Below are 13,117 nucleotides of genomic sequence, written 5' to 3'. Positions count from 1 at the left end.
ATTTACTTATCTCCTCTGCGCCTCAGATTCTTTATCTGAAAAACTGGCATTGGACATGGGAGTAATATTTTGCAGTTATTTTGAGTATTATTAAGATAAAATATGTAAAGCCTCTAACCATGGACCTGACCACAGCTGTCATTGCTTCCCAGGTCAGCCTCACTTTCTGCTCCCTCCCTTGCTGCCACTCACCCTATTGGCTGTCTAGGTGATTGCTACCAGCGTGCTGTGCACTCATATTCTTCTTTTGGCTCTAACAGCTTTATTTTTGTGAATTCTCTTGCTATGTTCTCTCCTGATTGGGTAAAATATTTGAGATGGTCTCATTCCTCCTGAAAACAGACATAATCTGGTTTGTTTAGCATTGTTATATTTTATGTATCTTTTCATTAGCTGGTTAAGTGGAAATGGCTGTCTTTTTCCTTTCACATGACAGTCTAGTATGTTTGAAAGAAAGCATGAATACTAGCTTAACTTTTGTCTAGAAAAATTCTGATTTGAAATGGTATATTGGAATCTCTGTTAAATAAGTCAGTGGTTTCTTCAAGCTATTAGGACATATTTTACTACAGACTAGTGTTATCCTGTAGCCATACTGACCTGCTCAGTGGTGTAGAACAGCAAACTTTTGTTTTGCCTGGAATATCTGCCCCCCTCCCCTTTTTATGTCCTTGTTCCTTGCTTAGCTGCCTTGTCCTTTTTTTCTTTTGGTCTCTTTTACATATTACCTTTGTATGGAGTCTTCCCTCTCCCACCTTTTCTAAAGAAAATTCTTAGGCTTTTATGTGTTTCCTTCAGAGCATTTACCAAAACTAAAAATTATTTTATTTAGCTGAGATAAACTGTTTTTTTTAATCTGTCACTCTTATCTGAATATGTGCCTGACTTCCAAAAGGTGTTAACTAAACATTCTCAATATGTGAATCATGGAATAGCTGATATGTACTTGATTATGAGGTTTATCAACAAGCACCAAGAACTAGATTAAGTGCTTGATAAACTTTAATATTTTTTCCTCACAAAAACCCTAAAAAATAGGTGTAAATCATTTTATAGAGAGAAAGTGGGTCACAAAGCTATTAAGTGGTAGAACTTGGGTTTAGAACCGAGGTTTGATTCTAAAGCTTTTCTTAACCATTGCTTTCCTTATACTGGAATTGAGTCGGTCACTAGGGCGTCTTACTCCCTGTCTTTCTGTTTTTTAGGAACTTCTAGCAATAGTAAAACAAAAGACTACTGAGAATTTAGATGATGTCACCTTCTTGTTTACTTTGAAAGCACTTTGGAATCTTACAGATGAATCTCCAGCTGCCTGCAAGCACGTTATTGAAAATCAAGGATTGGCGATCTTCATCCAAGTCTTGGAGGTGGGAAGACAGGATTGAGTTTATGTGTAAAGTCCTTTCTTAAAATGTTTATTTATTTATTTTTAATTAATTTATTTTGGCTGCTCCTGGTCTTAGTTGTGGCATGCGGACTTCTTAGTTGCAGCATGCAGACTCTTAGTTGCGGCATGAGGGCTTCTTAGTTGTGGCATGCAGACTCTTAGTTGTGACATGCATGCGGGATCTAGTTCCTCGACCAGGGATTGAACCTGGGCCCCCTGCATTGGGAGTGCGGAGTCTCACCCACTGGACCACCAGGGAAGTCCCTGTAAAGTTCTTTTCTTCATGATAAAGTAACCTGTATATTCTTTTCACAGACTTTTTCAGAGTCAACAATACAAAGCAAAGTACTTGGTCTTTTGGTAAGGTGAATTGTTTTGAGTTAATTCTAATTACTTAAAAAAATAGAAAGCTCACACTCATGTAGTACCTACTATGTGCTAGGCACTTTTGTAAGCAGTTTACATGCATTAACTCGTTTAATCTTCACACTATCCCTATAAAGTAAATACCATTATATATGAGTCATCTATTGCTGTAAACAAACTACAGCTTAAAACAGCATCCATTTGATTCACTTATGAATCTGTGGGTCAAGAGTTTGAACTCAGCTCAGCTGTACAGTTCTTCTGCTGGTCTCTGTGGAGTTACTCATGTCACTGCAGTCATCTGGACGCTCAGCCAGGCCTAGATGCTCTAGGATGGCCTGACTCTCAACTCTGACCGTTGGTGCAGGTTGTTAGCTGGGCCTTGGGTCTCCATGAACTTCTTCACTTGGCAGTTTCTGGGCAGTAATAGAAGGCAAGTGCACTGTACAAGTGCTTCTTAAACCTCTGATTATATCAGATTTTCTAATGTCTCACAGGTCAAAGTAGGTTACGAGACCCGGGGTATTTTCCAGCAACCACTTTGCCACTTGTTTGACACCAATTGGGTGTCCTACAGTTCGATTCAGTTCAATTCTGCCACTAGCTATCCAGAGTTAGCATCAGATCCCACAAGTTAAAAAGCTTAGTCCCACAAGTCTGGCTCCACTTTAGTTGCCAATTGTTAAGCCCAGGCCACCCCTACTTCTGACTGACTGACTTTAAACTGGGGGTTTCCACAACCCCCTCCTCAGGTTGATAATCTGCTAGAATGGCTCACAGAACTGGGGAAGGCACTTTATTTGCTATTTTCAATTTATTACAGGATACAACTCAGAAACAGTCAAATAGAAGAGATATCTAGGGCAAGGAAGGAGGGATGTGTGCAGAGCTTCCATGCCCTCTCTGGATACACCACCTTCCCAGCACCTTGATGTGTTCACCAACCCAGAAATTCTCCAAACCCCATTATTTAGGGGTATTTATGTGGGGGTGGGGGGGGGTCTCATTACACAGGCATGACTGATTATTAATTCAATCTTTAGCCTCTCTCCTCTCCCGCTGAGGTTGGGGGCATGGGGTTGAAAGTTCCAGGCTTCTAATCAAGGTTTGGTCTTTCTGGCATCCAGCCCCCATCCACAAGCTATCTAGGTGCCTGCCAAGAGTCACCTCATTAGAACAAAGATGCTCCAATCACTCCAGAAATTCCAAGGGATTTGAGAGCTCTGAGTCAGGGACTAGGGACAAAGACCAGGTATTTCTTATGCCTATGGATAAGCCCAGATTAAAGGAGGTGGCCACCCCTTGATGGGAATAGCAGCAGTCACATTGTTAAAGGGCATATACACAGGGATAGGGAAATTGCATTATGTTCTGTACTCTCCCATACATAGTTGTATACATTTTATAGATGTTCAGTCTGAGGCACAGAAGTGCCATTTACCCTATGTTACCTAGATAGTAAGAGGCAGAATCAGAACTCAAACTCAGGCAGTCTGTCTCCAGACCCTCTGATATTAGCCACTTTACTATACTTCCTCTTTAACAATTGAATTAATTTTTTAGAAATATCTTTTTTTTTTTTTTTTTTTTGCGGTACGTGGGCCTCTCACTGTTGTGGCCTCTCCCATTGTGGAGCACAGGCTCTGGACACGCAGGCTCAGCCGCCATGGCTCACGGGCCTAGCCACTCCGTGGCATGTGGGATCTTCTCGGACCGGGGCATGAACCTGTGTCCCCTACATCGGCAGGCGGACTCTTAACCACTGGGCCACCAGGGAAGCCCTAGAAATATTTTTGTTTATACTTTTATACTGCCTCCCAATCAGGATATTTGTTATTGAGAGATTTCTTTGTTTCCTAGAGATAAATGTGAAGATTTACAAAAAGTAACGAAGACATACTATTGTATGCCCCTGCAGTTTGCTATGCTGGTGCTTTGGAAGACACAGATACGTGAAACATAGCAAGCTGGTAGTGCTAATAATGTTGGGAGGTGGTGTCAGACACGTATGCAAATACCTCTCTAATTCATGATTGACTGTGGTAAGTGCTAGAAAAGAGGCACAAAGTCCAGTGGGAGCCTTTGATTCTAGATCATGAACTCATTGAAAGCAGGGACTGTGTCTTTCCCTTTGTATCTCTAACACATACAGGACTTGGGACAGAGCAGATGTGAAAGGCTTCATAGAGAAGAATACATGATTAGTATTGGAAACCTGGAAGGTACAGAAAAGTAGAAGAAAGGAACAAAGGTCATTTGGGGCTAGGAAAGGATGAGAAAATGTAATCATTTGAGGGACACCGTAATATAGAGTATCTGGAATTTTGGGAGAAGGTGGGAAGAAGAAAAACAATGGGAAATCAGGCCAGAAGGGTGGATTGAAGCCTCATAGATCTATACAATGCTAAGCATCCTACTTTTTATCCTTTGGAGAGTCTCTCAGAACACTGAGGGTTAGGGAGGTTGTTCCTTTTCCTTCCTTTTTCTGTATGAGGAAGACCCACATTTTCCTGTAGCTCCCATTCAGTATTTTACTCCATAGAGTCTTGGGAAGAAAAGGGTAATATAAAAGCTTCTGCCAAGATTACAAGAGGAACTTGGGACTCAACTGAGGTGTCCCTCTCAGTTTTGCTAAGGATCCTATCTATCATCTTGTCTCTTCTTGTTTGGGGCTGCCATCTGATAGATTCAATGCTGAAGTCATGCTGTTGATGAATTGTGTAGCTGGCCCAGGGAAGAAGGGCAGGGGGTCTAAAAACAGTGGAATTTCTGCTGAAATCATGCTGTTGACAAGAGGGGTATAGCTAGTCTTGGGAAAAGGGGGCAGGGTGGGTCTCAAAACAGTACAATTTTCTGCAGAGTGCCTTATGCCTTTTTCAACATACTAAGTCTATAGGGTATACTTTTCTGAAAGCTGCTTTAAGAAGGAGCAGTAACTGCTGTGGTCGCTTTGACTGTGTATTTATCCTCTAAACCTTTGTTTTTTCATCTGTGTAGTGGACAGACCCTAAGTGACCAACCCCCAGTGATTATAGTTTTTTGTTGTTCATGTCTTTGTGTAATCCCCTTCCCTAGAGTCTGGGCAGGACCTGTGACTTGCTTCTAACAAACAGAATATGGCAAAGATAATAGGATATCACTCCTGTGATTATATTACAATATGTATAAAATCCTTCCTAACAGACAGTCTAGAGAAGTGAGTGGTTGGAGAAAGGAGAAGCCCACATAGCAAAAAAAAAAAACAAAACTATGAGCAGCTTCTGGGAGCTGAGGGTGGCCTGCAGCAAGAAACCCTCCTTCCTGCAGCCACAGGGGAATGAATTCTGCCAACGGTCTGAGTGAGCTTGGAAGTATTCTCCCCACCCACACCTCACCCACTGGAGCCTCCAGATGAGAATGCAGCCCAGCCAGCCCTTTGATTGCAGGCTTGTGAGACCCAGCTAAGCGAGGCCCACAGAAACCGGGAGAGGAAAAATGTATGTTGTTTTAAGCCACCAAGTTTGTGTTAATTTGTTACACACATAGAAAACTAATACAGTACATAAAATAACAAAAATACTGCCTGCCTTTCATTGTTACTGTTAAACTTAAAGCTAATGTAACGTATAGTGGGCACCCAGGAGTGTTAAGTTTTTTAGTCAGACCTGGGTTTGTATTCTAGTCCAACCAGTTATTAGCAGTGTGAACCTGACAAGTCAGTCTTGCTGAGTGTTGAATTTCTTTGTAGGACTATTAAAGATTAAGTGAGATAAGGCAGATAAAAAGACATTTCAGTCTCTCTAGCTCAGTGCCTGGCACTTAGTAAGTGCTTACTCAATGATTTGTTATTACTGATCATCCTCATCATCAAGGGGGTGGGATTGTAGGTGTTAGGCTAAATCAAAGGGAGGAGGACGGGACTAAGTGTTCTTGTATGTATATGAGCTGAGCAGTAGGAGAGGGAGAGGAACCAGTTCCTGGTTCTCTCCTCTTTTCCTGTCCCTGATATTCTCTGCTCCATCTGACCCATAGAACAACATAGCTGAAGTCAGAGAACTCTCTTCCAAGCTGATGACTGAAGATGTGGTAAAGCATGTCAGCAGCTTGCTGCATAGTAAGGAATTAGAAGTCAGCTATTTAGCTGCAGGCATCATAGCTCACCTGACATCTGACAAACTGCCTTGGATATCCCATGACCTCCAGAGGAAAGCACTTCTCCAGGATCTGGTATGAGAACCATTGGTCTTTACAAAATCCAGAGTCATCTCTTCTTGCAGAAAACTTATTTTTCTAGATCATAAGAATTTTTTTTTTTTTTTGCGGTACCCGGGCCTCTCACTGTTGTGGCCTCTCCCGTTGCGGAGCACAGGCTTCAGACGCGCAGGCTCAGCAGCCATGGCTCACGCGCCCAGCTGCTCCGCGGCATGTGGCATCCTCCCGGACCAGGGCACGAACCCGTGTCCGCTGCATCGGCAGGCGGATTCTCAACCACTGCGCCACCAGGGAAGCCCGATCATAAGAATTTTTGAAATATGTGTTCCTTGTAGAAAATGGGAAAGATAGAGAAAAATATAAAGAAAACATTATAAATCACCCACACCTTACCACCCAAAGCAAATCTCTATTAACAATTTGTTGCATTCCTTCTGATAACTTTCCTTCTATAAAAGTTATACATGCAAACCGTTTATATGGCTTATTCTAATTCTCTTTCCCACTCTCAGCTCTTTTTAAAGCTATTTCTTTTGGTGTTTACCTCCATATCTCTAATGTATGTTGTTATTTCTTAACTTTGTAGTTTAAGACATTATCAATTTATTTTCCCACTTTGGAAAATGAAGATTCTTTTTCTCTTTGTCCCAATGCACACCCTTTCCTATACTCCAAGTATACATCTCCTTTCAGTACATTCAAACACATTCTGTCTACTTCAGCTTCTCAGAGACTACTTTCCCAAGCCTTCTGTTTTTTTTTTTCCATCTGATTTACTTTTTTGCCTATCTGTTAGACCACTTTCATCCCAGGATATACATTTACTGTCATTTGGGAGATTCTCTTTGCTCTCTTGTGTTGGATTCCCTGTTTCCTGGATTGCGTACCTTCCTATTTTTTGGTGTACTCCCCTCATCCTCTTGGGTCATATCCTCCAGTAGCTTCCTAAGAGATGTATGAAAAAGAAAATTTGAAACCTTTTATGTTTGAAAAGGCCTTTATTTTATATTCACATTTAGTTGATCAAATGGCTAGGTATAAAAGTTAAGTTTTGAAATATTTTCACAATTTCTAAGTCATTGCTCCGTTGTCTTTTATTTCTCTGTATCACTGTTGAGAAGTCCTGTGCCATTTTTCTTTGGAAGCTTTAAGACCTTTGTCTTCAGTGTTTGGAAATCACAGTGATGTGCCTTGATGTGGGTTCATTTTCATCTGTTCAGTTGGCTACTTACTGCTCTGGAAGTTCATTTCCTTCCATTCTGGGAAATTTCTTTCTCTCCCTTTCGCCCCTCCATCCCTCCTTTTTCTTTCCTCTTTTTTCTCCCTGCTTCCCTCCCTTCCTCTTTTGGCTGCATTGGGCCTTTGTTGCTGCACATGGGCTTTCTCAAATTGCAGCGAGCTGGGGCTACTCTTTGTTGTGGTGCATGGATTTCTCATTGCAGTGGCTTCTCTTGTGGAGCACGGGCTCTAGGCATGTGGGGTTCAGTAGTTGCAGCACACGGGCTCAGTAGTTGTGGCTTGTGGGCCCTAGAGCACAGGCTCAGTAGTTGTGGTGCACGGGCTTAGTTGCTCTGTGGCATGTGGGATCTTCCCAGACCAGGGCTTAAACCCGTGTCCCCTGCATTGGCAGGTGGATTCTTAACCACTGCACCACCAGGGAAGTCCCGTCCCTCCCTTCCTTAATTTCTATTCTTCTGATTGAAGATTATAAGGTCAGCTTCCAACAGGCTAAACACCCACTAGAGGAAGAAAGTTGGGGGTAAAGGAGACTCAGCATTTAGTGTTTAGATTTTTCACTTTAGCCCCCTGTTTTTAGCATGGTACTCCCAACCTCAGTTGTACATGGGATTGCCCAGTCCAGAAATTTTTGTAAGGGGTGGTAGAGGAGATCTTGAAGTCTTGATTCTTTGGTACTTTCAACCAATCCTCCTATTTTCAACCCCACCTCTAATCTCACTTCCTGAAGTAATACTTTTGCCAAATTTTTAAGTCTCTTGGGTGTTCTGTTCAAAATGGTTTGTTTTTATAACCTTCCCCAGTGCTAGATCTATTAAATTGTTACCATTTTTCTTCTGCTTTCTTCTATGTGTATTTGTCTTCTTTTAAACCGTTTGTATCATTCTGTTCATGGGATTTAGGGGAGGAGTGGGTGCATGCTCAATCTTCCATCATTAAACAGGAGCCCCTTTTTATTGCATTGTTTTCCACATGATTTTGTTTATATTCTACATATATAATGCTTATCTAATTGATAGTTGCCAGGTTAGGTATCCTAAATTTGAGTAATCAATCCCATATTTTGAAAACTTACGTTGTTTCATATATATGTAATTGTAAATGACATGAAACAATACTAGAATCTTGATTTGTCTTTTTGTACAGTATACAACCATCCAGAATTGGCCAAGTTCAAGTTGTAAGATGACAGCATTGGTGACCTACAGGTAATTTCATGATGGTATAGTGCTTTTCTTAAAGCTTGTCCTCAGTCTACTCACTATGTAGAGGCCATGGTACAGTGATAAAATATTAGAATAAAATAGCCTGTGTTCAAATCCTGTTTCTTTGTGATATTGGGAAAATCACTTTTAGAAAATCTCTGAGACGCAGTTTTCGTCATCTGTAAAATGAGGCTGGCAGTGTGCAAGATTGAGGGTGGAATCAGATATTGAATGTATAATGCCTCACACAGAGTATAATTTCTTAAATGCTAGTTCTGATTATATGCTCAGCATTACATCTGTCTTGGTGAGGAATTGACCCTGGGGGGAAAATGTTGAAAATTATTATTATATCCCTGATGTTCGCTTGAGTTCTGAAGAAACATCTTCTTTGTACTTATTTAGATCCTTCAAGGCATTTTTCCCACTCCTTGGCAACGTCTCTCAACCAGAGGTTCAGCTCTGGGCACTATGGGCCATGTATCATGTCTGCAGTAAAAACCGTATGTAATTAAAAAGAATAGTTTTCCAGCTATTTTTCTGTATAAGGATTAAGTTCAAGATGGAATTTTGAAAAATTGTTCACCTATGTCCTGATTTTAACACTTTTAAAAAAGAAACTGAAAAGCATTTGTATTAGTATAAAAATGCTACAGAATTATAATTGGGTGTGGTTGTCAAGCAATATAGAAAGTGAAAGTTTGCTCCCACTCCTATTCCCCATAGACAAGCACTGTCCATAAGTTGATAACTGTAACTATACTTCCAAATACTTTTCTGTATACATGCTATAGTTAGTATATACTATATGTGAATAGGATAATGTTATTAGACAAAATGGGCTCATTCTGTGCATACTATCCTATAACTTGCTGTTTTTCACTCAGTAGTTTATCATGAATGCTATTCTTCCTATAGTAATACATAGATTTGCCTCTTTGTAATGGTTTGAGGGAGGCTGGGGGGCCAGATGTCAGGAGTTGGTCCCAGGCAGATTAAATGTTTTCCATGTTTTGCTGTTTTAAATTCCCCTTGGGAATTCTTGGATTTTATTCTTTTTAAAAAAAAAAAAATTATTTATTTATTTGGTTGCTCCAGGTCTTAGTTGTGGCTTGTGGGCTCCTTAGTTGCAGCACATGGGATCCTTAGTTGCGGCAGGTGGGCTCTTTAGTTGTGGCTCCAGGGCTCCTTAGTTGTGCCTCGCCAGCTCCTTAGTTGTGGCATGCATGTGGGATCTAGTTCCCTGACCAGGGATCGAACCCAGGCCCCCTGCATTGGGAGTGTGGAGTCTTATCCACTGCACCACCAGGGAAGTAGCTTGGCTTTTTTTTTTTTTTTTTTTTTTTGTGGTACGCGGGCCTCTCACTGTTGTGGCCTCTCCCGTTGTGGAGCAGAGGCTCCGGACGCGCAGGCCCAGCGGCCACGGCCCACGGGCCCAGCCACTCTGTGGCATGTGGGATTTTCCCGGACCGGGGCACGAACCTGTGTCCCCTGCATCACCAGGTGGACTCTCAACCACTGCGCCACCAGGGAAGCCCCCTTGGCTTTTATTTTATTAAAATTTTTGCTTTTATTATAACAGAAATATAGGCTATAATTTTATACTAAAAAACTTAAGATATAACTTTTAGAATTAATTAAAGGTTTAACTATCAAAAGCATAAGCTATCTTAAAATGGCTTTAACAAGTATTGAGGCCTATATGCAAAAAAAACTATAGGAAATAATTTAAAAGACTGAAATAATTGTGAGACATACTATACTCAATTCTTTTCAATTCACGGATATAATACAATTCAAGAGAATGAGTAAGAGTTGAGGAATCTGAAAATTATTTTAAAGTTAAAGTGGCAGGATAAACAGGAAAGAACTGACTGAGAAAAAATGGTTTTTAGGAGCTTGCCCTAATACTTCTTTTTATTTATTTATTTATTTTTGGCTGTGCCTGCGGCGTGCAGAATGTTAATTCCCAGACCAGGGATCAAACCCTGGCACACCTTGCAGTGGAAGCACGGGGTCCTAACCACTGGACCACCAGAGAAGTCTCTAACACTTCTCTTTAAATGGTACTGGCATATGAATAAATGGAGGCAGATCAATCAGTTTGAATGGCACTGAAATAGACTCTAGTATATTCAGTTACAACAGTAGTAACTGTAACAACAACTAGAATTTAGTTGAGTATTTATATTTACTATGGGCTAAGCAGTGATGTAAGCTATTTATGTGTAACTTATTTAATCTTCACAACAGATAGAAGGGGTAGCATTTTATTGTATATCTGTTACAGATGAGAAAACAAGGCATAGAGAAGTAAAGTAACTTGCCCAAAGTTAAAACAGCCCGCACTGGCAGAGATAGGGTTCTAACCTAGTGATCTGACTGCAGATCACCACTATTAATTAGATTGCTCTGTATTTCTTTGCTATATGATGTAACCATTTATTTAACATTGTTTCCAGTCTTTTCTATTACAATACAAACACTGGTTCAATGAATAATGACATTCTCTCTCTCACTCTCACTCACACACATACTATATATTTAGGAAAGATGAACATGTGTGCTAATTAAGAGGACAGACCCCAGAATCAGACTATTTGTACTTTGCTCCCATTTACTAACTGTGGGAACTTGAGCAAGTTACTGAACCCCTCTGTGCTCCAGTTTCCTCATCTGTAAAATGGGGATTAAAGTACCTATTTCACAGGGCTATTATGAGAATTAAATGAGGTAACATTTGCAAAGCATTTAAACATTGCTTGGCTCATAGTACGAGTATTTGTACATAGCACAGTATTAGTACAAGCATAGTGCATACCATTTGTTAAAATAAAAGACATCACTTTGCAATCATAATATGCAGAATACTTTTAGAATTACTGAGTCAAAGTGTTATGAATGCTTGTTTTGGTAGGTATTGCTAAACTGTCATCCAGAGAATTGATTACCAGTTTGCATTCCCATCAGCAGTATATTAGAGCTTCTGGTTTCCTTTTATTCTTGCAAAAAGGTTTAGTTGAATGTTTTGATCTTTGTCAATCTAAGGTGAAAGAGAGTCTCAGTTGACGTTTATTTTAAGTAAGGTGAACTCTCTTATATTTGAATTGTCTGTTGATTTCCGTTGCTCACTTTTTGTTTACTGTTTTTTGGTCTTTTTAATTTGAAGGAACTCTTGCAAACATTTTTTCCCAGTTTACTGTCTTGATTTTATTCATTGTTTTTACAAGTTAATATTTTGTTATATGGCCTCTGGGTTTCAGGTCATGATTATACCTTACAGAATTGATGAAAATTTTCAGCCATTTTCTTTTAAAATATTACTCTCCACCTATTCTCTCTATTCCTTTCTTGTAACATCCATCAGAAGTATCTTATACCTTCTCTGAATCTGTCCTGCATATTTTGTAACCATTAAAAAAAAAAGTTTCTATGTCTTTGTTTCTTTTTACTGCATTCCTGGTAATTGCCTTAGATGTGTTTTTGGATCATTGTTTCTGTGTCTAATAGACTCTTGGACTGATTAAGAGAATCCTTTCAGACTGAGTTGTGGTCATGTCCCTTCAGTACAGCTTTGTATTTGCTTCTGTCCAGTGTTCTAGAGGTTTCCCTGGGATTGGACTAATTCTTATATTAATTTCTCAGCTCAAGGGTTCTCAGAACATTTAGGGTAATATAAATTCAAACCCTATACCAACTTGGGACTGGTTATAAATTCTCAGGAAAGACTTCTCCCCAGCAGCCCAGGCTAAAATGCAGATGTTTCATTGTCTTATCCGTTGTCTTGTCTAGCCCTTTGAGGGGCCAGCTTTATGCATTGATTTTGCTTCTGACTTCCTAAATTAAAATCTAAATTCCTACATTACTGAAACTGACAGTCCTTTTCTGCCCCACGATAGTTACAGGTTAGGTTACATGAGCTTTAGGTGCTTTTTGCTCTTTGTGTCTGACTCCTGGACAATTCCCTTACTCTGTGCACTCAACTATGAATTAAATTTTTTTTCAATTATACCGTATCCAGCTCTGGTGTTTTTACGTTGTCTAGCTCAACATATTGCCTGAACCTGAAATTTGTATTATTTTTGTAATAAAAGATGTTCTTATCCTTTTAGCTAGGATTAGAGACATTTGAAGCATAGAGTTGTCCAGAAGTAAACATAATAAAATAATCATCCATTATCTCATTATACAAGCCAAGCATTAACTGGCATATTTCTTCTAAATTGACACAGTTTATCTGTTAATTCCTATGTCAAAAGGCTTAAAACTTTGTACTCTTTCTTCAAAATGGTGAGTGTGGTAATTTGGGAATATTTAAGATGCCAGCTTGTCCATCAGGTTTCTTTGCTTGATTTTCTTTCAGCCAGCAAATACTGCAAAATGTTAGTCGAAGAACAAGGACTGCAGCTTTTGTGTGACATCCAGAAGCACAGTGAGGCAGACCCCCAAGCACAGCACATTGCAGCCTCCATTCTAGATGACTTCAGAATGCATTTCATGAATTATCAGAGACCCCCTCTCTGTTGAATGCCCTTCTTATCCTCAGGGGCTTCAGAGGTGCTCTGTTGCGCAGTGTCAGCTCTTCTGCCCTATCACCAATTGAATGTTGAATTGAATTGAAACAAGTTGTCATTGGAGTTTGTAAGTTGACTGCCTTCTTGGCCTTTTTTTTTTTTTGGTTGATTTTCTATAAGTTATAATAAGAAGGTTGGGTTTGTATGATAGCTCTGAT

At 40.0% G+C, this 13,117-nt stretch overlaps 1 protein-coding gene across 1 annotated transcript in view; it reads left to right on the top strand.

The window, feature by feature from the left end:
* ZYG11A (zyg-11 family member A, cell cycle regulator) overlaps positions 1-12,912 on the top strand; it is a 60,796-nt gene extending 47,884 nt beyond the window's left edge. The window contains exons 9-14 of the mRNA XM_059038045.1: positions 1,206-1,367; positions 1,703-1,747; positions 5,765-5,959; positions 8,327-8,388; positions 8,791-8,888; positions 12,749-12,912. Of these exons, the coding sequence (XP_058894028.1) occupies positions 1,206-1,367; positions 1,703-1,747; positions 5,765-5,959; positions 8,327-8,388; positions 8,791-8,888; positions 12,749-12,912 (726 nt within the window). The remainder of the gene's footprint in view (positions 1-1,205; positions 1,368-1,702; positions 1,748-5,764; positions 5,960-8,326; positions 8,389-8,790; positions 8,889-12,748) is intronic.
* Positions 12,913-13,117: the final 205 nt, after the last annotated feature.

Source organism: Kogia breviceps, chromosome 1 (genome assembly GCF_026419965.1).
Source record: "Kogia breviceps isolate mKogBre1 chromosome 1, mKogBre1 haplotype 1, whole genome shotgun sequence".
NCBI lineage: Eukaryota > Metazoa > Chordata > Mammalia > Artiodactyla > Physeteridae > Kogia > Kogia breviceps.
This window is presented reverse-complemented; position numbering and strand designations above follow the sequence as displayed.